Below are 27,052 nucleotides of genomic sequence, written 5' to 3'. Positions count from 1 at the left end.
CACTCCTTCTTAGGGCCTATATACATTTAAGTATCACAACAGATGGTATGTATCAAGCTTGTCATTTGAAAACCATGCCTACTGCTGACAAAGGCTCCATCCACAACAGTGGATTCCTAATTTTTTTTTAAAAAATCATATGACCAGGTGCTTATGCAAAAAACTTTGAATTATCCCATGGTATAAACATGTTTGTGAACACTGCGTTTACTGCATATATAACCAATGAACAGAAATACATGCAGCATGTGGTAGTGAATGCAGCTCGGTGGTTGAGCACATGCTATTCAGGTAGAAGGTTCCAAGTTCAGTCCTTGGCACCTCCAGGTATGGGTGGGAAAGACTCCTTACTGGAACCCTGCAGAGCTGCTGCCAGTCAGTAAAGACAATACTGAGATAGATGGGGAAATGATCCGACTCAGTCTAAGGCAGCTCCCTATGTTCCTAAGAGTCTCCTAGTACAGGATACTCATAAGCTCCATAAGGAAATATTTTACTTACATGCATATTGTTTATTCTGTTGCGACTTAATGTCCTCCTATAATAGCTGAAGTCATTCTGAATTGCTGGGTTTCTCATCTTAATAAAAGAAAAAGGCAAAACAAAATTTTAAAAAGAGATCAGATTCTTAACCAAAAAGGCAACTAAACATTTCAGTGTAAGCTGTCCACCACTTCCTACTCCAAACCTTGAGTTCATCAAAGCGAAGGGTAAAATGCAAGATCTCTGCAAACTGCTTTGCTAGGGCCTGCTCTCGCTCTAAGTGCTGAGTTGGTGTGTAGGGGGGGCAAGTCAAGGATTCCAACAAGCTCTGCAGTGCTTTCTCTGGAAAAATAAATAATGAAATCACATATGTTTGTCTCTCTTTTTTTTTAAAGGAGTCTTTCAATCTATAACATCCATATGGCTGCTTAATAGACTTGTCGACTGATTAAAAGCTTAAAAAAAAATTGATTGCCTGACTTTTACTCAACTGATTGCAGACCTCAATGAAGATTGCTTTCAGAGGATCCTGGAGGAAGAAGGCAAGCTATCTTAAGTGTGGCATAACTAAAATTTAATAAATAAAAGCATCTTTAATTACTTCTTCTTCATCACCACATCTGGGAATATGGAATACATCCCATTACAGTAACACATGAAAAAAATGGCTTCAATAAATAAAGTCCTTAAAGGCCCCAAGTCTGAAAGTTAACATGTATTGCTAACATCCCGTTGTTCAATGATACTGATTGCTAATCCAGACAGGAGAAAACATGCAGTAGTTATTCCTGTGTGAACCAGCCCTCATCGTTATCTTTTGCATACCAGTCTGCATTTCCAAATGGTGTATCTGATGAAGTGGGCTCTCATGAAGCCCAAGAAAGCTTTATCCCATAATAAATGTGTTAGTCTTTAGGTGCCACAAGCTGGCTTTTGCTGCAGGCATCTAACGTGGCTACCCCTCTGGAAATTTTATCTCACGTTTTCAGGACTTCCCCATTTTGTTGTCTCTTTCTGCTCCTCTGAACTCAAGTATTAAAAAGGCATCATTCTCTTGCTGACAGAAGTCTGGCAATACAGTATTATTCATGATAGCTTCAAACAGATTTTTAAGATTAGCAATAAGTCTGGACATATGAATGTACAACTGCATTGTTCTAAGTGCACCCCCCCCCCCCCACACACACACAAAATGTTCAGGTATGCATATGTCAGAGGAAAGAGCCACTACCTAAGGAGTAGAGCAGATGATGGTTGATCATCTCACTAAACCTTCTTTTGAAACCAATAGGCAGGTCCTCACCTAGTCTAAGAGAAAATTCATAGAACCGCTTCAACCTCACAACCAGAGGGCACACTGAATTCCAGGCTCTCTCTTGAAGTTGGATATCATTTGGGTTTTGTATTGCCTGGAAAACAACAACAACACCTTGACCAATTTTATTTATTTTAGATAAAGATTTATACCCCGTCCTTCTAACGCATGTGCATTCCTCAGATGGATGACATCTGATCAATATCAGATGAAATGACAGTGCACAAAAATAGCCAAAGAGAAAATTAAAATTAGCATACCACTTGTTATTGTATTTAAGTATACCTAAAATAAAATCTTCTCAAAATTATTCATTTCTTATAGGGAAAGGCAATCTGTAGTCCTAGGATTGCATGTGCCCCTTGACTTAATTTCATGTGGCCCTCAGCCTAATTTCAAAAACTTTCTGCAAGTTATCTGTTCAGAGCTCAAGAACTATCTGTCCTTCCGTTGGCAGCCTGCTGGGAGGGGAGAAAGAGAGAGAGAGAGGCGGAGAGTGGGGAGGCGGTGCCAGAAAGAGAGAGAGAAAAAGGGTGGCTCTGACCACTTTAGGCCCTGCCCCTGCCCACCACTGGCTTCCCCTTTTCCACTACCGGCATGTAGCCCCCAACAAATTACCCCCAAGGGAATGCAGCCATCAAAAGAAAATAGGTTCCCCACCCTGATTTATTAGAAGAGAGTAAATTATCCATCAGATTCCAACTAGTCCAGTTCATTTGCTATTCTTTGTTACCCTTGTCCCTCCCTTCCCTCTTCTGTAGAAAAGAAAATGTTTGTAAGTACAGGGGCAGGAATCTGTTTTGGCTTTTCTTTGTAAAGCATCATATACATCAATGGTGCTTTATACATAACCATTTGAGGGGTTTGGTAAATTAAAACAAAAACACACAGAGACCACCAAACCAAGATGCTCTTAAATCTATATTTGAAGCCACACCATTTACTGCAGCCCTGGTAGATATCTTAGAACAGAAATCTTTTAGCCAACATGCAGCTCTCACATTCCACCATTCATCATCTGAGTCATTAATAAATAGCATCCTTAGAAAAAGCTCTTTGCAGTCTTGTCTCACACCATATGCATGCATAGATTAAACACATACACACACACTTTTTAATTTGGAATGCTAAAGACTGTTGCTACAAGTTTCAAAAAGGATATCATTTTAGTGACTTCATATAGTAGCTTGGTTGTAGTGATACATTTTTGTCTCCGAAAGTCAATTTGTGCCATGACCTGGAAAATTCTCACTATTTTTGGTTTTAATAAATATTGCAGAATTAGAAACACACAATTTTTAAAAATTCTTGACTGCTTGGGTATGGAGAATTGAAAGAAATATTGCAGAGTGATGTTTAATTTTCTTCCTCAGAAAATATTTGTTTCCATAGTATGGTTTAACGCACATCTCTAATCTCTTGTCCGGCTCCTTTGTAAGACTGTAGGTCTGAAAGCATGCTTTCTGAATCCTGTAAGACAGCATTGACTTGGTTCCATATTTCCCTTTCTCCATCTGTAGGCTGAGCATCTAAGCAAAACATAAAACACACACACAGGAATTTTAAAAAGTGTTAGACTGCAAATGAAACAGACATAAAACACAATGCACTTCCGTGGAATCCAGTACACTGGTTATTTGGTCCATATTTCATTAGCCTGCAGAAAATTCACATACATGCCTTGGTATTTAGCTCAATCTTAACTAGGACTGGGAATGCTGCTTCCTCCTGCCTTAAAAAAAGGCCCTGATGCAAATTTATTTATGAACTGAAAACAATTTCAGATTTCAACAAACTCCAGGTCAAAGATATCACGGAATCAAGGTAACTGGATACATTAAAAAATGTAGTTGCAATCCTTCCCAACTGGTATTACTAGGCAGGAGGCGATGACATCTATGAGGCGAGCTCACCTCCACCAGTGTTACAGATGTTGCTATGGTAAGATCAAAAGAATACTCAAGAATCTTTCCCGTTTTCCCAAAACTAATCATAGTCTGATGTTGCCCTGGTTATTTCCATGCCTTGACTCTTGGGAATGAGAAATTAATCGCCAGTGAAGTTATTGCTAGAGAAGGGAGGACATGCTCCACAATATCAGATTTGGAAACAATCCATTTTATAAAAGACCCAATTTATTAAGAGGGTATCTGCTGGACTAATCGGCATTTTAATTGGTAATCTCCAAATTGGCAAGGCCTCTGGGCCCCCACAACATCAGTGGGAGAATGACAGGGCCTAGAGTCCTCCCTGCACCCTCCACCCTTGAACCCCTAATAAATTAGAGGTTTACTTGACAGATAGCATGCACCTGCATATCTTGGCTTTTTCTTAATAAATTATAGGCTTGCCCGGAGGGTGTGTACGATTCTTACTGGGAACGCAGCTCATAGGAAGCGGACGCTGATCTCTTCCCTCCCCAGTGCAGTCAGAACAAAATCACCCCTCCTCGTGTGGCTAGCACTCTTGGGAGAAACTTCCCAAGGTTGCTTAGCATGATTTGTGAATGTGGATAACCCTCGTGCCATTCTTTTATCTCCTAGTAGACTCATCATTTCAGTTAACTGTTACAGCCACTTTTCTTTGTTCCTCTTTAAAATCAAGCATCAATTTAACTAAAGCAAACACACTACACAGCATTGCTGTAAATCCTTCTTCAGAGGGTGTTAGACACAGGTGCATTCAAATGATTCCCAATATTCATGGACTCAGGGTCATACTCTGACCTCTCGATGGGCAATATTGAAGTCACTGGAGTTGGTCTGGTCCAATCAGTCCTGACATAAATTATTCAAGCCAGAGATGAACAAATTGAACAAAAATGAAAGCAAGTTTTCAAGTCTTTGAAACTACACTCACTGTACTGATGCCCCCACACTCCAGAACAGTGTTTAGGGCATTGTTCACAAATTAACTGGAAACTTGATTCTCCAACTTTAAAATTAATAACTTGGGCCACACTGCCCCCACTCCATCTTCCAGAGGCAGAGGACAAGGTGTACAGAAACTGCTGTTTCTTCTCCTTGCTCCTTTCTCTGCTTGGTCACTTGGAGAAGGCAGATGAACAGGCAAGGAGAAGCAGCAGGCCTAGTGGGGTACAGGCCTCAGCAGGCACCTGTCAATACTGATCTCTGATTTCACCAGCATCATATTATTCCAAATGCATTTATTTTGAACACCCAGATAAATAGATTATGGCCATTAGCCAAAGTTCTAAACATGCTGCACTGAGATTATAAGTACCTGCAATAACTACCATAATATTGAAGACAACTAGAAAATTCAGAAGATGTGCTTGCAACATCTGTTGATGCTATACAAAACTAGACATGAGGGCCACTATTCTTCAAAACGTAATACTGTATCATGAGAAGTGGGATGGATAAATCGATTCAGATATTATCACCTAGACCTAGGAAAGCCAATGCTGTGGGGAAACAGATTTCAGAATATGGGTTGGTACCACTGCCAGAAAAAAAAAGCTGTCTTTCCTGCATGTGGCACAGGTATCCCCTGTTTGGGGGTGGAGGAAGAAATGGGCACTAGGCTCAGTCTAAGCACCCCTTCCCCCTCCCCTTTCAGAGGTGAGATCTGTTACATCCTAACAGCACCGACCACACTAAGCAGTGTGCATGCACATATTCCCTAAGGAGACGTCTGCGTCACTCAGGGTTCCCCAAATCAGGAATTTTGTGTGTTTAAGATTCCTATGCCCTCATATAACAAGTATTGCAGATCTATTTTATGGATTGGAATAAGGCCTCCTCTGGAAGATTATTTTCCTCCTCCTTCATACACATCAAATAAATGGCTTCTAACTTTAAATGAGCTGTAAAATCCAGTAGTACACATTTTACAAGAAAAATGCCTGGTGCTCATGGCCTTGAGTGCTCAAAAATCAGCCTACTAGTTATTAGTTTAGGCAGGTACAAGGTCTAAAAAGACCTAGAGAGATCCTTAGTTTTAACAAGATTCATTGTGGTGGAATTCACTGCAGGTGCAAATGAAAAACCTTCATTAGAGGGAAAACTCAGATATGCAGCACGTAAAGTGAGCCAAGATTTTGCTCTTGTCACTTTAGCAATTCCGGATGTCAGGATTTGGCTGACATTTTTTTCCCCTCTATAATATACGCATCAGTCAGTACCCAATATTCCATCATGATTTTGAGCCCAGACATGCAACCTTTACACATCACGCATTAGAATGTGATGTTTGATAAAATCCTCCTTACCATTTGTCAAGATGATGCAGATGGCTATGTTACTCAGGGGTGGGACAGTGCACTCCAGAGTAGTTTACTTATCTGTATGGGTTGAGACTGTAACTAAGAAACAAAACTGACCTATGCAGATAGGGAAGGACTGAACCTCAGTGGCTGGAATAACCAGGGACAAAGCATGTTGAATAGTGTCCCCAACTGCACCCATTTACTTTCTCCTATGCACAGAAGTGAACAGCTACCACTCATTCCAGTAGGAAAAGTTAAGTGCAGCACTTGGGTACCTTGCTACAATGAGGGCAAACATGCCAATGAAGTGGCCCAGCCACCAAAGAAAGGGACACCACGGGAGAGGAGCAGTGTCCTTCTTCCTCCTTTTGAACGCAGCTCCAGAACTGTGAGGAAGTCAGGAACCCTCTCCCACCCATGATACTTGCCAGACCTTTACTGCTAGCTAAATGGATACTGATGCAAAGTTCAAGTTCAGATATTCCATAATCCCAGACCTACCAATATCTGAATTTCCTATGTACTTTTTCCAAGGATGAGGAGATCTTGATGTGGAGAGGGTACTTTTGCACACATCACATGTGATTTGTAATGATATATTCCTATGGGAGGACTGTACCATATGAGGCCTTGCACATTTGGAAGTCATTCCACAATGTGATACCATGGATGGACTAAGCATACTTCCAGTTCCTCACCTCGGCCCCTGCTGAGTTTTCAGAGCAAGGACCATTCTGTTACTTATTTTGATGTTATGCTTTTGCAAAGTGTTATCTCTTCCTAATCTCCCTGCACATTCACTGAGTTTACCATATTCTAATCGACCTGAACATTGCCCTTAACAACAAGAAAAAACTAAAACACAACCAATCATAGCCATGTCACTAACATCTCACCAGGTATGTCCATTTGGAAATGCTCTACACATTGGGTGGGGAATGTGTGGCACTCTAGATGCTGTTGGACTACGACTCCCATATCCCTGACCATTGGCCATACTTACCAGAAGTCTATGCTTCTGGTATAATTCCATGCCAGAAATGGTTTCTTGCACTTGAAGTAAATCCACGCAGTAGCAAACCTGACTAATGTGCAATGGCCCTGAATATTGATCTAAATGCCAAGAACCTAATTAGGCTACGTTTGTGCATAATTATCAGGGAACTTTGAGAAAATGCAGGTATGAAGAAATTATTTGAATACTGTAGAAAGGATGTAGGGATATGGACTGAAACTGATACAATGCCCCTTAGAAAGTTCTTCCCATAACATGTTAGTTATGAAATATAACAGCCTGTGCTGAAAAACAACATACACCTGTCTTGTCAGTGTTTAAAAAGGTATTACATAGGAAGCAGAGCAAAGGTATAGTATATCTTTAGTGTATGAAGGGAATTTAACATATTTGCTGATCAATTTTCAAAGGAATGCTGAAACTACATGCATCAGATTGTAAGCAGAAGGATTGTATTAGTAATAATCCAATGAAAGATGTGGTTAGAAAATTAATGTTAGAAGTATAATGCATTTCACCACATGATTGAAATAAAGGTAAGAGAAAAGCAATCAAGGGTTCATTTCAATTGCTATAGTTTTATTTTTAAAATTAATGGAGGTAATCCCATTAATTAATACATGGGCAACTGACGGCCCTTATCCTTCACTGTACATGGCCCTCAAAGGCAAAAAGATTGTCCAATTCAAAACTAAATAAAGGCAAGAAAAGTGTCGTAGCATTATCCTTTATAGGACAGATATATCCAAAATATTAATTTCAGTCTTTTGATAATAGATTCATCAACATGTATCATAAATCTCTGAATTTGCCTTTCTTTTTATATGATATTTATGCTTTGAAACGATAGGAGGTAAAAATTGTCTATTCCATCATATACTATGTCAACACTTTTCTGCCCAACACGATTTTAGCAGTGTCACAGTAACGTGCTCAAAGAAATTTGCTTACAAGTACCTTTTGAATACAGCACAAGCCACTTATAACGACCATGGCGAGAGGAACACAGGAGGCTGAGCATACTACCTTGAGGTCTGCTGCTTTTCTCCCCACAGGTTAAACCCAGGGAGAAAATTTAGATTCACTAAAACCTCTTTCTGCAGGCTCTGTTCTTTGTAGACAATAACAACAAAAACATTCTAAAATGCAGGCTGCTGGGTACAGCAGTCACCTGCCCAGAATACAAGGCAGTGTTAGCCCATGCTTTTAATTATGCTAACAGTCACAAAAATATTCTTGTGATTTTGGACAAACTGAGCACAGTTAGCTTTCAGAATGAAGAAAGAAAAGTGTAAGTGGTGTGCACTGTATTGCTTGTATGGTGGATTAATACATGCAATTTATTACAAATAACCCCCCCCCCCCCCGATAAAAGAATGCAAGCCAGGCAAGAAGCTTTGCTCACTTTCAAAGTCAAGGAAAAAATTTGGCCCTTGATCAAACTCTGTGCAAGTGAGAACTTTTAAAAGGTTTCCCATTTGGTTCCTGAAAAATAGAAAAGGAACAGGAAAGGTGCTCAGCGAACAAATCTTGAAAGCATTGAGTCAGATCATTTGCACTGCTTGAACATGTTTATCTGTCAAAGCAAATCAGACTTAAACATTCCTTCTCAACCCGCTCCTAAGTCAGGGAAAATGATGTTCCAATCTTTGAACTTACTTTCAAAATCCAGGAAAAAATGTGGGTAGTTTTCAATTTCCCTGGTAAGGACTTTAAGAAGATTACCCATACCAGCAAACCTAGTGAATGCAATAAAATCATAAAGAGTTATATATGCAAAATTAGAATGTTGAAAAGTAAGGGCTTGACATGCACTGCTATTCTTATTTCAAATTGAAATAATAATGTCCAGGCTGTTTTCTAGAGCAATGTTGAAAATAAAGTGCCATAAGAAAGACTCACTGGGAATAGCTTAACAGTGGCCAGCCACAGAGGAACCCAAATATGGAAAAGGATATGCAGGCATTGAACTTCATTACTGAGACTGGATAGTCTTGGAGACAGTTAAGTGTTATGATAGAGGCACAGTTGCCAGTGATGAACCCACTAGTTTATTTTATGCCACTTTTGTCTCTGGTCAAAGAGGTACTCCAAAACCCTGCAAAATCTGTTTGACCAGAGGCATTAACAAAAAATGAATGTACCACATTATGGTATAGTGTCCTCCAATTTGTTTCTTGTTTTCTGCTCCTGTGTTGGCACTGGGCTGCAATCAATGTCAGGTGAGTGGACTTCTGTTCATTCAATGGGACTTCCTCTTCCTCTCCTCCCCCACCCCTCAATCTACTCCAGAGGATTCCCCAACCCTCTGAAGCAAATTTGAGGGGCATGCAGGGACTACTGGCGAGTTCCATCAGTAATGTCCGTTCTGCTGGGAAATGGGCACCACTGGATACAACCCAATACATCCACGAGAAACATAAAAGAAAAATTGTTCCAATTTACCTATACAAAATATTTCTGTATATAGTTTGTTTATTTCTTAAGTACCTTTCTATTCAGCTACTCAAGGCAGTTTAAAATATTTCTATATTCTCTATTACTTCGTATTACTTGGGCTTCTTTATAGCCATTAGTTTATTTACAAACCAAGAGTTGGTTGCTTTCCTTTCCGACTATTGTCACAAATGGCTTACATTGTTATATGTGGGCAGTTGGTCTAGTAAGCTATTTCTGGACGGATATCTTTTGTGGAGTTGTTTGTAAAAACAACAACAATGTTTTAATGTTATATAGTCTCCCAAACAACCAGGTTTCGGTAATGAATGTCCAAGGGTTCAACTTAGCATACATTTGCCACATTACAGACAAGAGCCACTCCAATATTATATAAAGGGACAGCATCATAAGGAGCAGAGTAAAGGTAGCCTCATAAGGAATGTTTTCCTTGTATCTGTAGCAGCTCTGTTTATTACTAACAGGGCTGCGAACAATATGGGGTGGGTCCAAACCCATTGGTGAAATGAACTGCTGTTCTGCAGCCTTGGTCATCCTCCCAAAACTGATTTACCACTTTCAATTAATTTCAGGCACACCACGGCTTAAAAGCTTGCAACCAGCATCTTAAAACCTGCTGGACATGTGCTGTGGTCATACTGTGTACACCCTCTCTAAGAGCAGGTATGTCAAACCCTTTCAATTAGTAACATTTTGCATACAATGTATTAAAACATGCCAGACCAAACATAACTTTTCAGAATGCATAACCAGTTTATAAGAAAGTAAGGAACAAAAAATCACAACTACTTTTCAAATCAAAGTTTTACTAGGGTAAATAATTTAGAACACAACTGTATCTCATTCAGTAAACTTTAGACTTGATCCCATCAATTTTATTTCAACGTGACTAACTTCATCATGCATAAGTGTCATATACACAACACCAGGATCATGCTAAAAAAAAATCTGCATTTTGACAGACAATTCATCTCAGAATATGATTTAATTAGGGATGACATGCTTCCAAACTTAATTTAAAAACCACAACTTACCTCATTAAAAAAATGAAATCAGATTACAATCCCAAAAGCATGTTTTAGTTCCAAAGCCACAAACCATCCTAGTTAAACCCAGGGCATTGTTCTGAAAGGCAGCCAGGTGGATCCCACAGATGCATACACCTCTGCCATGGCTGTACTTCTGACTTCACAAACAGTAGTCTGTTCTAAGTAACCATAGCAGTCGTCTTCCCAAGAACAAATGGATCAGAGCTGGATGGCCATGCCCAACATTCCAGACAAAGCTCATGCTACCAGGAAAAACTGTGGCTCCCTGTTAAGTGTATACTCAATGGCTCCTGGTATGTACTGCTGTGCAGTGTGTGAAACGGCCTCAATTTGCTCTGGAGGTCTTGAGAAGTACAGGGAACAGGAGCCGGAGGTGCCTCACACTTCTGATTCCCTACATTTCTCCATAATCTCCAAAAGTAGAGTGCAAGCATTTGCATTTTGAAGAAAGAGGAACATGTGTGCCAACATCAATCCCATCTTGCTGCTTTCTCTGAAATCTGCTAGCAGTTTAAAGCAGCTCCTCCAGAACGCAGAGCACTGGGGATATATATATTTTTTTAAATATGCTTCCTGCATTTCTATGTAATGTCTGACAAAGAACTCTGTATATCTCGCCACCCCCTCACCACCACACCAATATGCAGAAGCTCCCATTGGGAAGGTAGTTTTCTCCTGTTTGTCTGAATTTGGGAGTCATGATCTCTTTCTCTCTCTCACTCTGGATCATCACCCATGCACTCTCTCTCACCCCAGCTCACCACCCACAGATGTACAGCTTCTCTCTCACACACACTCAGAATACATGCCCCAGTTAGCCACATACCTCCATCAGCCAACCATCCTCCCACACATGCATGCAAGCATTCCATGTATCCACCATGCATGCATACATGTCCCTCCCTTCTCCTCACTGGAAACACACAAAAAGCCACACTATCAATGGCACATAGTCCTGATGGCTTTATGCTACCTCCAGTATTAGAGGCAGTATGCCTATGTACACCAGTTGCTAGAGAACATGGGCAGGAGAGTGCTATTGCACTCACGTCCTGCTTGTGGCTTTCCCATGGGCAGCTGGTTGGCCACTGTGTGAACAGAACGCTGGACTAGATGGACCCTTGGTCTGATCCAGCACAGCTCCTCTTATGCTCACATTCATTCTTTTCCAGGACTCCTCCAAATCCTTCCTAAACCCTTTCTCTCTCCCTCTATCTTCTGCACACACATGGCTCCCGCCCAATACAGAAGATCAAAACCCACCTGGTTGCTCCAAGCTGGCTCCCCAAGCCTTCCTGGCTTTTTGCTGCTGCCCCCCTCCACTGGCTTCCTTGATCCCCCAGCTGACTTATTGAACTGCTGTCCTTCCTAGCTCCCCCAGCACCCTGCCCCCCACCAGCTTATCAGACAAAAGCACCAAGAGTCTATTTTCCTTTTCCCCTTATTTTTCTTGATGACTGAGCATGCTGCATGCCTGCAGCGGCCCACCATCTTTATTTCCTAAGAATGTCTCTGAGCCCCACGTGAGGCTGAGAGGCATTCATGGAAAATTAGGATGGCTATGGCTGGAGGCCCTCACTTTGTTTTGAAGTAATCTCAGCTGCCAGAAAGAAAACTTACTATTTTTTTTTTAAAAAATGAAAAGTAGGAGAGGTAGTGCATTCAGCAGGTGCCAAGAAAGGTGTCCGAGGGTGCACTGGTACCCATGGGCACCACACTGCCTACCCCTGGTTGACACAAATGGACTTTGGAGCCACATATTGTATACCGTGCCTTCAGAATGGAAGCCATAAGAGCAGGTCTGAATTCCCTGGCCCAGTGTAGATGTAATGATGGCTTCCAGGTAATGGCAGTGAATGAATTAGGAGCCAGCCTAATTTCCCCTCTGTACCATCTGTCAACATGATTTTGGTGGAAATACTGTTCTAAATCAGTTCTTGAAAATTACCTGTGCTTGCAGCACCTTCAGCAAACCTGCTTTACCCCCCAATCCTATGTACAGTTACAAGGGAGCAAGACCCACAGAATCAGTAGGACTTACTCCTGAATACATATACAGAGGACTGTGATGCAGCCCCACCTATTACATCATTCCAGATAGGACAAACATACATACTACACTTTATTTCTTAAACATATAAATTAGATCACAGAATTGAACGCCTGCCTTTGGCGTCCAACTTGATGCAGGGCAGGGGGGAGCAACATGAAACCGAGGGGACTGCAACTAAGCACATGACAATTGATGCTTTCGAACTGTGGTGCTGGAGAAGACTCTTACGAGTCCCCTGGACTGCAAAGAGGTCAAATCAGTCCATCCTAAAGGAAATCAACCCTGAGTGCTCATTGGAAGGACAGATACTGAAGGTGAAGCTCAAATATTTTGGCCACCTAATGCGAAGAGAAAACTCCCTGGAAAAGACCCTGATGCTGGGAAAGACTGAAGGCAAAAGGAGAAGGGGACGGCAGAGGATGAGATGGCTAGATAGCATCACGGATGCAATGAATATGAACTTGAGCACGCTCCGGGAGAGAGCGCAGGACAGGAAGGCCTGGCGTGCTATGGTCCATGGGGTCACGAAGAGTCGGACACGACTTAACGACTGAACAAAAATCACTTTCAACGTGATGATGCTTTGAAATGTTTCACTATGTTATTACTTTAAAATAATTGAAAATGATAAACGATGATTTAAAATTACATTTTCTAAGCCTGCTGACTGCAGTTACTGGTTTCTTTCGTCTCCGAGGATGTAAAACTGGCAGAAGTGGCTTTTGGGCCAAAGATCGACAGAACAGGTATAGTATTAAACACTAAGGGTGTGATTCTATGCATGGCTGGCTGGGGAATGATGTTTTAGGACTTCTTTCTGTCTAAACTTGCACAGGATTGCAACCTTAGGCTGTAGTCTTATACTCAGTTACCTGGGAGCAAGTCCAATTGAACTCAATGAGACTACATCTGAGCAGACATGTACAGGACTATGCTATTAATGAGTCTAAACTAATTTCTGGAAGTTGAACTCTCTCACACCAAGGGTGTTCCAAGAAAAATATTCTCTGTCTCACTAAAATATAAACTATTCTTTTGGGAATCGTTCAAGGCTTTAAGGATGATTCAATGCAAAGACAAATTGTGGCTGAGATTAAACTGCACAAAAGCATGGAAACTTAAAAATACTTTTCACTGACAACAGTAAATTAATTTAAATATCTGGTGTAATAACAGAAATTAGTGAAAAATGTGAAAATATTATAATTAAATAATACTGAAAGAGTGAGTCAGAACTATTTCTCACTGTTATTTCTGCTTTAATTTTTCTTCTACTGAATGTAATTTAAAACAAAAACAGCCTTAACCTTTACTTGTTCTAATTTCAAAAAGAATAAATCTGTGAACAAATACATTGTAATATCTTCCCCTCCAATGAATAAGTAAGCCAAAGGTACAGAAAGTTATCATTAGAGACAAGGAAAAAAACTTTACTATTTCCAATCTGTATTATATATTACGACAGACCCTACTGACTGAGTCATGCTCTTCCTTGACTAGAAGAGGGAGATCAGTTGTTGTGACTAGAAGAAATAAATTAAGCAAACATTGGACTAAAGGCTGCTCTCCAAATATCTCATGTTCATCCAGGTCTCCCCAACTTTCCTCCCTACTGGCAACATACTTCACGCTTCCTATTCATTACAGCTATGAATCCATTTTAATTCTTCCTTATATTCTGGGTCCCTTCTGACATCACCCTTAGTACTGGGAGAGATGCACACTCATGCCTTATGTCCATGCACACGTAGGGGAAGACTCGATCTAGCTGTTTGCCATGCCAGGTTTACTCTAATTGCAGCACGGCTTCCAGGTGTTGGAAAGGGCAATACTGGGTCCCAACTGAGACATGACAGTCTAAGTGATTCCTTTGGGTCAGGTCTGGGCTATTTGTGCATGTTTGGTGAAAGTAGTTCTGGTGTGCTCTCACCTCCCCACCTAATAAGTACACCCCAGCTAATAAGAATGAATCCCATGTTTCCAAAACATATTTTATAAAACAATCCTTGAAAACCACTGGGAGATAAAGACAGTGCGTGTATGACAGAGAATAATATTTGCCCTCTAAAGGATTAGAGGATATTAGACAATGTGAGACAGCAGGAATTGATACGGTGAGGAAGAGAGTACAAGTTAGCAAGCATACAATGAAAAATTATTTACAATGCTGACACAGCATGTGTGGCACCTCCAATTCAAAGATGATTTTTAAAAATGAGTATAACACAAGAAACTGTGGCAAAAAGATTGAGGATATTGAATAAGAGGTACAGGAATGAATGAGCACCTTTTGAAATCCGGGGCAGAATGTAATGTGAAAAAAAAAAAAAAAGGACAACAACCATGGCCACCTTGTGTTTAAAAGTAAGCTTGACCACACCCAAATGTTCTTTGGTTTTGCTCACTTGCTGAAAGTCACTGCTGTTCCCCCCCACTTTCACAAAAGGTTAATAGTCTTGTGAAAAGGGTGGTGGTGGCAGTGTTTGGCCTAGCTTGATTCTGGACAAAGCCAACCCTACAATCTCATGTTACAAACCCTGTAATCTCATGTCAAGGTTACCAGGGTATGTATGACTCTAGGAGCATGTGGCTGCCACACCAATCAAGGGCTGATAGAGATGCATCTTGCTACAGCAAAACTAGATCCAGAATCATCCCTAAACTGCAACAATGCTTTTTTAGGGGAAGGTGCAACCCTATCTAGAGGCAGCTGTCCCTGTACTTGCCCAAGTTAACAGATCCATCTACCAATACCATTGTCCTTATCATGATTGAATTTCATCTTACTGGGACCTTCTGTAGCTCATGACTGACTCCAGTAATGAGGCACCATAATCCAGGCACTGACTCAGGGACTCTACTGCTACAGCAGGGTTTGTTTTTTTTAAAAGAGAGGTATAATTGCAGTGCATCTTGATGATTCCAACTCCAAAACCTCATACTTCCTCTTCTAGCAGCTTCATGTACATGTTAAAATATGGAAGACAAGATGGAATTTTGAAGCACCCCACAGGACAGTTGCCATGGGACACAGAAACAGCCCCCTATTACCATCTTTTGAAACCTACCTGAGAGGTAAGGTGAGAAAACCCATTTCATAAAAAAGATCTTGGAGCATGTATCTTGATTTGTAAAAGGATTAGTTCATATACTAGATGAACTATTGTGATGTTATATGAAATGCGTATGTTTTGGGTTGTTGTTTTTTGTGTTTTAAAACAGAAGCCACAGAAGGCCCCTAATCAGGAATCACTCATTTCATGTATCATCTAGTTTGGGCCATAGACTAGCTATAAAGGCAGATCTTCAAATACTTCCCTTCAAGCCACCATGTTTGCATGGATTGTCCCATTTGCTTAAGTGATAAGATCAACCCCCTTACGTGTGCAGTGCTCCCAATTGAAGGGGTTGAGGAAGATCACAGTCCTGTTAGCTCCACGTGCACATTTGACCTCTTGTAGAGTATGGGGAGTGGGGATGTTTCAACTTCCTGCATTTGTGCATGAACAGATAGCCCATGGCTTTTCCTAAGCTGCTCTGTGCATGAATGAATACTTTGCACATGAATATTGCTTGACCTGGAAGCATGGAAGCAACCGTGGGTAAGCAGTCCCCATACTGCTGTCTACGCAAGCCCAACATCTCTAATTAAATTAGAGAAATTAAAAGGAGAGTTCAAGGAAGATAAGAAGTGAAAAACAGTAGCCTTAACTATAGATAAGACTGACTTTTGTGTGGTTTGATTGTTCACACATTCATAAATAAGCTCTACTGAGTTCAGTAGGGCTTACTCCCAAGTAAAGGTGCACAGCAGCCTTGAACAATTATCTTGAATCCCAAACTATTTCTTCCTAAAGCTTCCCAAAGCAAAACTAGTTTCAAGAAAAGTAATTGTGCTTATTTTCAATCTGTTCGCAAAGTTATTTGGTCAGTTTCTTCTTTTTAAAAACACTTGTCTTGACTCATCTTTCAGCCATTCACAGGCAGTCCATAGGAAATGTCTCCACGAAGTGTGAAAACCCAAAGCTGTCCAACCCATGCAGAGTTTTTATTATTAATAGTGAACAGATCACATAACAGCTGGACACATATTAATAAGCAAAAAATATCACCTCTGTATTATGTCCTGGCTGAAACAGTAGACATTTTTGGGCAAAACATCAGTCAGGTTTAACTAGAGAAAGGTTTAAGATCAGCCAGTCCTGTTCAATCAATTTATAGGGGAAAAAAATCTTATTGTGCCTTATAACAAGAGCCTATTGCCTAGAAAAGGCAAAGTAATGACTAGTCTGGCAATAAAAAAAATACAGTTGCTGATTTTTTTAAAAAAGGAAACACGCGTTCCAAGTTAAAAACTGTAAAATGTAAATAGTGAATTTTGTGTTTTGTTTTAGAGTGGCGTATTTAATAATGAGTGACTAGAAACTAATCTCAATTCAGCAGCAGTAAAATCCATACAGTAAGATCTTGTTAAGACAATTAAGTTTATAAAAAGTCCCACTTATATATTCAAGATCAAGTTAGTTCTAAAACTGCTAGTTTTAAGCCATGACAAATCCACATGATGATTAATCATATACAGACACCCTTTATGGCAAATATCATTTGCTCCTTTCATAATACTAGATGCACGTGACTAAAGTGATCTATTATACAAAGAAAACAGACATTGTTCAGTGATCTGAGCGAAGTTAAACATATGCACAGAAGTGGACATTGTGCAGTTGTTTGGACAACCCTGCAGTGCTACACAGTGGATTTCCTGTGAAGGAGACATTTAAAACTCGCAGACCAGTCTATAGACATTTGCTCATTCAACATGGCTTCACATGAAGGAAGAAGGGGGTTGGGGGGAAGAATTACATAGGCTAGGAATGGACTTTGTTAATTACATAGTGCCCCCTGCTGTTAGATGTTAAAACTAAAAAAAAGAGAAATGTCATTTTTTTCTCAAGTGTTTTTAAACCAAGCATTCCACTCAGCAAGAAAAAAAAATCGCAAGTTTCACTTAAAATTTAAAAAGGCTCGAAAACAAGAAGTATGGAAAAATGTTTTGATGGTTTCCGAATACCTTTGATTTTGATGATGTTCTCTGTGGTGTTGGTAATTTCATCTAAAAATCTAAATAGGTTACGATTACAACTTTAATCAGATCTGAAATGAAACTGCAAACTTAGAACAATGTTCATGTAAATTCTCTTCAGGCAAAACTAATCAAGAGAACACACACATACAAAAGAGGGAGGATTTGGGTTAAATGAATATTTTAAAATATTCTCAGTTTAGAGAATTAGCCTATGGAACGAAGGGACATTTGTTCTCTGTTGTCCGCTAAACACAAACACACATCATTTTGTCCATTCCAAGTGCAGCACTGGTAAGTAGCAGCAGGACTCTAAGGGGGCAATCCTAAGGTTGCTAGACAGTGGCTAGATGGCCATAGGATTTTTCGGTTTTCAGGAACTGACCTCAGAGCCCACGCTCTGAGGTTGGTTCCCAGAAAACCGCCTCCCCACCTCTGCCCCCACTGCCTTGTAAGAAGTGTGGTTTGTCCTAGGCTCTGCGCTCATAAGAGCAGCGCAGAGCGAGGCGGCAGAAGTGTCGTTACGACGCTTCCTATTTGCTGGCTGGCCGGGCTCCCCGCAGCCCTGCTCTGAAGCGCTGCAGCTAGACAGCTGAAATCAGCCGTCTAGCCACTAATGCAGGGTGGCCAGAGCGCAGAGAAGATCCACTCTGCCTGCCCTGCATTGGATAGGCTGTTACCTATGAGTTCGGAGGCAGCCGTCTATCCCCATAGGATTGCTCCCTCTGATTCTTAGGTTTTGCTTACCACTGTTAAAGGGGTTAGGAAGTGGAATGTCACCATTTACACCAGCACAGCAAAGAAACAGCAGTCAAACATTGCTGGGGTTTTACAATGCCATCTCAAGCAGATATGATCATGAAAATATTGGGACTTCAATGCCTGCAAGTTGGGTTAAAAAAAAACTTACTAAGCTACTGTTAAATGTCTCCTGTAAATAATTTCCCACTATTGGATGTTACATGGGGTCAACAGGAAAAAAGAAGCAGCGGCAAATGTGCATTTTTACGCCTCAGCTTGTGTCCCATATGAACTTACATCTTGGGTTGGGGAAAGTAACAACTTAATCCTAGCCCTGTCTACTCAGAAGTAAATCCCATTAAATCCAGCAGGAACTATTCCTGAGTATGAGTAGAATAGCTTCCTAACTAGCTCCTAAATCCTCACATGTTCAGTCTCATCCCCTTGTCCCACTGCAATCTCCCTATGCAGGTAGGAGTGGAATCTTTGAAGTGCTCTTCATATGACAAAGTCTAAACAGTCAGCAAGTGATTCTTGACTGCTCATCACCTTTGAAAATTCCCTAGCTCCAGACATCCAGTAAAACCCAAGCATCTTTCTCAGGTATATCTTCATCATGCAGATCAGGGGTGGGGAACGTGTGACCTTCAGATGTTGGTGGACTGCAACTCCCATCAGTCCTAGCCAGCATAGCCAATAGTGAGGGATGATGGGAATAGCGGCCCAACAACATCTGGAGAGCCACACACTCCCCATATCTGATAGAGATGGTTGTACTTAAGAGAGTGCAGTGAGACACAACGAGGAAATAAGACAGCCAGGAATGCAAGGCTTTATTGACCAAAGCCAGTCCCAAAGGCTACAGAGAATCAGAGCTAACCATGGACCAGCACTGCCATGAAGTACTTCTAGTAACACAATCCTGTTGTTAGTGGAAGGGGAACAGGTGATCTTTCTTTCTTTCTTTCTTTCTTTCTTTCTTTCTTTCTTTCTTTTTCTTTCTTTCTTGGGAGGTACTCTAGCAGTATAAAGCTGTTAGCAGAGATGCTGTTGAAATTTGAATTTGTTCTTGTAGCTGCTACAATTTTGCCATTGTTGGACATACTGGCTGGGGTCACATGTAACGCTGACCCATGGTATGAGCTGGTGAATTCTAGGTTGTCGTGTTGTGTGAACCCAGGCACGCTAACAAATCATGGTTTGACAACCACAAACAACCCAGAAAGAGAACCTATGGTTTGCTGTTGGCTTGTGAACTCCGGATTGTTTAAATTGGTTGGTTGTTGTTACATCCAAACCCAGAGCCATGGGTTGTTCATGGGTTGTTTTGCCAGGCTACTGAGGCAGTGAGCAAAAGTGGTAAAAAATCCAGCCACTCTACCTGCCAGCACTACAGTACTGCAAAGGCATGTGGGATACAGAGAGGGAATGGGCAAAGGAGGACAGAAACAAACAACCCAGGGATTGAAAAAAGAAACTGTGGTTTGTTTGATCATCTGCCAGACAAACCCCAGGTAGGGCAACAACCATGGGTTAGTGTTATATGTGAACCAGGTCACTATTGAGGCATACACACACTTGACACAGTGACCTGGTTCACCTGACACAGCAGCCCATGGGTTAAACTCCCTGTCGTACATGAGCAGGAGAGAGCGGACACGCTGTCTGTAGTGCACCCATCACTTCCATGTTTCCTTAGCAACACAAGATTGGCTCCGTCTGAACCTGGAGTGCTCGGTTATTTAGGGCCTAAGCAACTCAGTGGTTAACCCACAGCTTGTTGTTGGGTTAACCGCTGGGTTGTTTAGCTCCTAAACAATCCAGCTCTCCAGGTTTGGATGACAAGTTAAGCAACCTACAGTGAAGCCGATCATGGGTTGCTATGGAACAAGCTCTCTCCTGCTTGTGTACAACAGCCTGCTGTGTCATGTGAACTGGCTCAGTGTCAAATTAATTTCAGAAATTCAGCAATTCAGCAATTCAGGCTAACCTCCTCTCCTCTAAAAGCCAACTAAAAACATGCCAATCTAGCTGCCTTTCATTATATTTTTAAAGAAGAGACTGCAGTTAGAGGAGTCATCCACTGAGTGGCAATATTAGCCTGCCAAAGTAAAAATACAGGTGGCCAGGCCAAAAAAAATCGCATTGCAGATATTTGTTTTTAGAAAAATGTAGGTAGGTATCCTGGATAATCAATACCACTTATTACAGGTGGCAACCTATAGTAGTCTGTACAAATATCAGCAGGAGTAGGCCACTTTCAGAATCTAGGCAACAATAGTAATGGAGAAAGGGGGATTACCCACAATATGCTACTCCCCCAAAATTCCACAGGCCTTTAATAAAAGGAAAGCAATTATGTTTATTTTAAAGCTACACCTTAAAATGTATTCATCATGGAAATGTAAGGCTGAATAATAGCTGCTGTTAGTCTTTTTCTATAGTGAACTGGCAAACACAAATGCAACTTCAACTTATTCCATAAAAAAAAAATCAATTAACATTTAAATATTTTGTTTTTTTTAAACACAGAGCAATCTGAGTCAATAATCGGTCGCTGTGAATCAAAGGCTGAGATAACAGGTGCAGGGCTCCCATTGAAGCTCCTAGAATGGAGGGATGGGGTCAATTTTCACCCTTGCTGACAATGAAACAGAACCCTTTCTACACTTTGCAGAACTGCATCACTGGACTGTGTCCTTTATCTTCAGGTGACATTACACAAGACTCAATAAGTAGTAAACACTTTGGTGACCAAAAAAGATAAAAGACGTTTCTTTCATTCCCAGTTCCTCCACACAAGTCACATGCTTACATCTGTGCAGGGCATTTGTTTTCAAGACACAAATCCATACTTAATGGGCTGCAACCTATGGCGAGTCCCTCTTATCCACTGCATACCATCCCAGCTGGCTAGAAGGATCAGTGCTGACATCTCCAGCATTTGGAATTGGATATAAAAGCCTTATCTTCATTGGAACACAAGAAGCTGCCTTATACTGAGCCGGACCATTAGTCCATCTAGCTTAGTACTGTCAACGCTGACTAGCACTGGCTTTCCAGAGTTTCAGGCAGTTCTCGCAGCCCTATTGGGAAATGCTGGGGACTGAACCTGAGACCTTCTGCATGCAAAGCAGGGGCTCTGCCACTGAGTTACGGTGGCTCCCCAAATAATACATTTGTAAAACCATTTTAGATCTGCAGAGAAAATTGGCAGTTAATTAAGATCTGAGTCCTGTGCTTTATTGCCAACATTAACTTTGTCATTCATAAATACCTAAATCCTATTTCCCTTCCATATGGGTTTTATTTCAAATGACAGCAAATTTTATTGGCCCAATTTTTTCTCAGGCATTTTTACTCTTTCACTCCTGCCTAGACATTTCAGCAAAGTTTAGGGGGGGGGGGTTATTTTAAAGAGCTGTCTCTTCCATACATCCTTTACTTTGCTGTCCCCTTCCATCTGGCAGGATTGGTTTATAACTCCACTAATAATTCACACACTTCCATCCATTTTTCTTTTCCTTTCCACTAATTATGATGATTATTTTCTAGAGCTATTCTGTTTGGGAAATAGTACCCAGGAGTGAACAACTTGTGTCCCTCCAGATTTTTTGGCCTACAACAGCCCCAGCCAGTACAGACAATGGTGAGGGATCATGGGAGTCGTAGGCCAAACCATCTGGAGGGTCTACAGTAGTGACATATTAGCTCTTCTGTTCCCTCCACCCCTTAACTTTGTCGCCTGGGTCTTATGTGGTTTAGGCATCCTAGGATTAGGGTTCTGGGAGAGTGGAAGGCTATTTAAGGCAGGGGGGACTATAGTTTTATGAGGATAGCTTAGATGGGTCAGGGAAGGGAAGTGTTAAATTCAGTATGAACTGAATGTTTGGAATACAAAGTTCTTTTATTATTTTGCTATATTTCAAATGTTAAAAAAACTGAATATTTATTTATTTATTGCATTTATATCCCACCGTTTTTTCCTCTTGGAAGGAACCCAAGGCAGCTTACATTATCCTCCTCCTCTCCATTTTATCCTCACAACAACAACCCTGTGGGGTAGGTTGGGCTGAGAGTCTGTGACTGGCCCAAAGTCACCCAGTGAGCTTCCATAGCCGAGCGGGGACTACAACCAGGATCTCCCAGCTCCCAGTCCAACACTCTCACCACCACTACACCAGAACTAATAAGAAATAGTCCTTTAACAAGGAGAATTTAACATTCTTTTACATCTTCTTAACAAAAGCCTTTTAGAACTAAGAGCCTTCCTCTGCCAGGTGCCCTTTATATGTGTTGGACTACAGCTCCCATCACCCCCAACAACTAGCCATGGTGGTTGGGGATGATGGGAGTTGTAATCTAGCACTTCTGGAGGGTGCCTAGTTGGGGAAGCAAGAACTATGGTCTAAAGTTAAAAAGAAAAAAGAAAAAGAGAAGATTCCTGCGTAAATGGAACACACAGAACAACTCTGTTGACTGTTACAAGATTCACACAAGGAAAAGTAATTGATTCCACTAGCTGAATGACTAAATGATATTTTATAGCTGTGGTATACAAGAGGAATGTGCTACACAGTATTAAGCAAGCATTTCTAGCTTTATAAAAAATTCCACAGTGAATATTTAATCATCTGATAAGCTAAATTATTCTCAAATTCTCCATTCCCTTCAGAAAGCAAGAAAGCCTTCAGGTCTACAATACTTGCAGGTGGGCTTCACACACTATGGAACGGTATCCTGTTTTGTAACTCTGCCTGGGTGTGGCTCCAAGTCCATTTCTGGAAACATGTCCTATGACAGTAAAGCATCCAGATTTGTTCCTGCTACACAGGAAAAACAGACTGGTTTTTGGCTTGTCTTTTTCTCTTAATGGACCATATGTAGAGATTTCTTTTAGGCTAGCTCTTCCGCACTTCACTAACAAAAGTCTTTATGCCTTTAGGCATAAAGGATAAGGGTTTCAAGTCCAATATGCATGACTTCAGAGCGCTCAGGCAATTAGAGCTGCCATATCAAAATGTCAAAAACAGGGGATATTTTGGAGTTGTGATGTTTGACATGAGGCAGCCATTATGCAATATGGAAATAACAGGAAATTCTTATATTTAAGATGTCTATGATGTTCTGAGAATAAAGGGATGACTTTCTAAAATAAGGATAACCGGGACCTCCTACAGCTGTGCTTGACAGAGCATGGTAGTGCTGTTGTGGAGCCACCTGATTACTGTGAATGGATCAATCGCTATGGTTTTGTCTACAGTGACTCCAGATGGGAGTGGGGAATTTGACAAAACAAACCACTTTGGGGGGGGGGGTGCTGAGGGCCAAACTAGCCAATGCATTAAATGTGTGACTGCACCCCCCCGCCCCTTCCCACTGCAGCTGTGACAAAATCTGCCCCCCTCTCCTAAGCTGCTTTTTGACCCATGACTTTAGCCCAGTTTCAGGGTGTGGGCGATCTTTGCTGGGATGGCCAGCGGCAAGGGAAGAGTAACTGCCCCCTCCCTGCAATCCCAATCCTGATTCCCCAGCTGTTCTTTAAGAGAAAAGCAACTAGATTTAGAAAACCTTAAATCCAATGACACATTTAATGTATCATCTAGGTCAGCCCCAAGGCAAGTGGTTGGGAGATTGTGAGCGACAAACAGGATTATGGCGGTTTTGAAAAGAGAGGGGGCTTTGAGTTAGCTGTTGGTGAAGCACTTTGCAGTACAGGGATCTAATGAGAGGAGCAGATCTGCTGCTTTTACAAAAGAGCCACGCACGTAAGCCATGCCTCCATCGCCCCAGTCAGGCAGGGTTTCCGATCAAGTGAACTCTCAAGTCCGGTCAGCTGAATGGGCTTGCAGAGCCCTAGTCTACACAGAAGCCAGGCAGGAAGGGACATTGGGGATGGGGCTTATGTGTGCACCCACACACCCCTACACAGTTTAGCCCTACGGGGAAGGAGTCTACGCTCTATCTGTAGATAAATTAAGCCTCACTTGTTCACCTTTCTGTGAAAAAAGGTGGTTGCAATAGCAAATTTTGTGACTTGCCGTGTCACCATGGCAGCCATTTTGTGAAAGTGCCCATGACAGTTTCTCAGAAAATATGACCCCAAAATTGTAATGGATGTGGCTGGCACAGCATGGTCAGCATTCATAACAATATGAATTGTTATGCCCACACACTGGGTCCATATCTGAAACAGAGGGCATTCAATTCTAGAGCCAGAAACCCAAGACACTGGGCTTGGATTCATACATGTGAGCATTCAGGTAAAAGGGAAGGGTTATTGGGGGGCAGAAAAATGTTTCATTAGAACCTCATCAATAGGTGATGAGAACCTCCCCCCCCATGTGCTGCCAAAAGGCTCGATGAGACAGCCTAAGTAAGCCCGCATGTACTCTCTCCCAGGACCTTAAGATAAACAATGAAGTCCTGCTTTGCATTCCATTATTTATGGTTCTGGAAACCATAGTCTGCTAATTTTGAGTGCATGCTGCTGCAGTTGGATGGCCAGGACAGTGTAGGGATTCTGTTGGTGTACCGTCCATCCCAATGCTCTACAGTCTTCCTTCCTGTCCCGACTAGTGGTTGGCCCTACACATGCAGTAGGGCACACTCTTGATCTGGTATTTTGCTCTGGTGGACTTGGTGCTCTGAAGGTGGAGTAGTTACATGTGACTGTTGTCCTGGACAGACCACTGTCTGGCTAGTTTTGGACTGTCTGCCGGTACAGACCTCCACAGGGGTGGGGGACCAGCTAGAATAGCCTGCCCCAGGCACCTAATGATTCTGAATGGTTTCCTGAATGCACTTGGGGATTTTCCTGCCTCGTGTGTCGGTAGTACTGTCGAAGCCCTAGCTCATCTCTGGAATGCGGCGGTGGCCCAGACCGCTGACACTATCACTCCTAAGCACCCTCTCCCTCCTGGTAGACCCAAGTCAGCTCCCTGGTTTAACATCTTGAGGGCAATGGAACAGAGATGTCAGCTATAGTGCTTCTGGAAAATAACTCGGGATGAATCCAACCAAACATGGGTAAAAGACCATTCAAAGACCTATACTATGGTGGTGAGGGCTGTAAGGAAAGCTCACATTTCTGCCACTATCACGTCCACACAGAATATACCAGTGATGCTTTTCTGTACTGTGCAAGGCCTCCTTCGGCAGAATGCTGGAGAGAGAGAGATACAGCAGTCGGTGGCTCACTGTGAACAATTTGCTTCTCTCTTTGCAGGTAAAGCTGCTTAGATTTGCCTTGACTTGGACTCCAACTTGCACCAGGTCAGAGTGATGTAACCTCAACAACTGCTTGTCCAGTTGTTTTGGATTCTTTTCAGCCTGAGGATATCAAGGATGTGGACAAGGTATCTGGAGTGGTGAGAGCCACCACCTGTGTACTGAACCCGTGCCCTTCTTGGCTGATTAAACAGGCCAAAGTGGGACTGATACCATGGCTAAGGGAAGTGATTACTGCCTCTTTATGGAAAAGAGTTGTTCCCTCTTGCTTAAAAGTGATGGCAATAAGACCTTGATTAAAGAAGCCTTCTCTTGATCCAGGAGATCTGTCTAACTATAGGTCAGGCTTATATGTGCCATTCTTGGATAAGATGATTGACAAGGTGATGATGTTACAACTCCAGATGCACCCGGATGAAAATGAATATCTGCACCCATTTCAACTGAGCTTTTGACTACAATATGGGATTGAGACTGCCTTGGTCATCTTGGCAGATGACTTATGCCAGAAACTGGATGGGAAGAGTACGGCTCTTAGTTTTCTTGGACGTCTCGGCAGCTTTCAATACCACAGACCATGGTCTCCTTTTGGACTGTCTGGTAGGGCTGGGCCTTGAGGGTGCTGTTTTCCAGTGGTTCTGGTGCTTTCTGTCAGGCCGTGTCCAGAAGGTGGTGCTGGGGATTAAGATTCGACTCCATGGTGTCCCACAGGGCTTTATCTTGTCCCCATGTTGTTTAATATCTTCATGAAACCACTGGGAGAGATCATCCGGAGCTTTGGAGTAAGGTGCCACCCATATGCTGATGACACAGCATATGACACAGCATATGACAATACGACAATGGAACCAATTACCTAGGGAGGTAGTGGGCTCTCCCACACTGGTGGCGTTCAAGACGAGGCTGGACAGCCATCTGTCAGGGATGCTTTGTCTTGGATTCTTGCATTAAGCAGGAGGTTGGACTTGATGGCCTTGTAGGCCCCTTCCAACCCTACTATTCTATGATTCAAAGCCCTGAGCCTTGATGGACAAATCTGCTGGGTTTTGGATTGTTATGAAGTAGCTCTCTTTTGAGTGAACAGTACTGTCTATGATTCTATGACACCCAACTCTAATGCTCTTTATCACCGAACATTAAGGAAGACGCTGAAACCCTTGAACATTGCCTGAATTCAATAATGGGTTGGATGAAGGTGAACAGGTTGAAGTTAAACTCCGACAAGCTGAAGGTGTTGTTGGTCAGGAGAAAGCCTGACTCGGGAACTGGAATTCTACCTGTTCTGGAAGAGGTTGAAGTCCCTCTGAAGGATCAAGTCCATAGCTTGGAAGTACTCCTTGATCCTATGCTGTCCCTGGATCTCCAGGTTGCATTGGTGGCAAGGAGTGCATTTGC

General features: G+C 41.9%; 1 protein-coding gene across 4 annotated transcripts in view; it reads right to left on the bottom strand.

The window, feature by feature from the left end:
• The window catches only part of CYRIA (CYFIP related Rac1 interactor A), a 79,097-nt gene that overhangs the window by 13,896 nt on the left and 38,149 nt on the right, over nucleotides 1–27,052 (bottom strand). For 2 of the 4 annotated variants that reach the window (XM_084826588.1, XM_084826589.1), the window contains exons 4-8: nucleotides 8,704–8,783; nucleotides 3,206–3,327; nucleotides 1,787–1,892; nucleotides 689–825; nucleotides 502–579 (exon numbers count right to left, since the gene is read on the bottom strand). In XM_084826588.1, coding sequence (XP_084682714.1) covers nucleotides 502–579; nucleotides 689–825; nucleotides 1,787–1,892; nucleotides 3,206–3,327; nucleotides 8,704–8,773 — 513 coding nt within the window. In that variant the 5' untranslated portion in view covers nucleotides 8,774–8,783. Of the gene's footprint in view, nucleotides 1–501; nucleotides 580–688; nucleotides 826–1,786; nucleotides 1,893–3,205; nucleotides 3,328–8,449; nucleotides 8,524–8,703; nucleotides 8,784–27,052 lie in introns of those variants that run through there. The other 2 variants (XM_084826587.1, XM_084826590.1) reach the window with 2 other exon arrangements.

This window comes from Heloderma suspectum, chromosome 1 (genome assembly GCF_057233095.1).
Source record: "Heloderma suspectum isolate Gila_16-S chromosome 1, 16-S_ref, whole genome shotgun sequence".
Classification (NCBI taxonomy): Eukaryota; Metazoa; Chordata; class Lepidosauria; order Squamata; family Helodermatidae; genus Heloderma; species Heloderma suspectum.
This window is presented reverse-complemented; position numbering and strand designations above follow the sequence as displayed.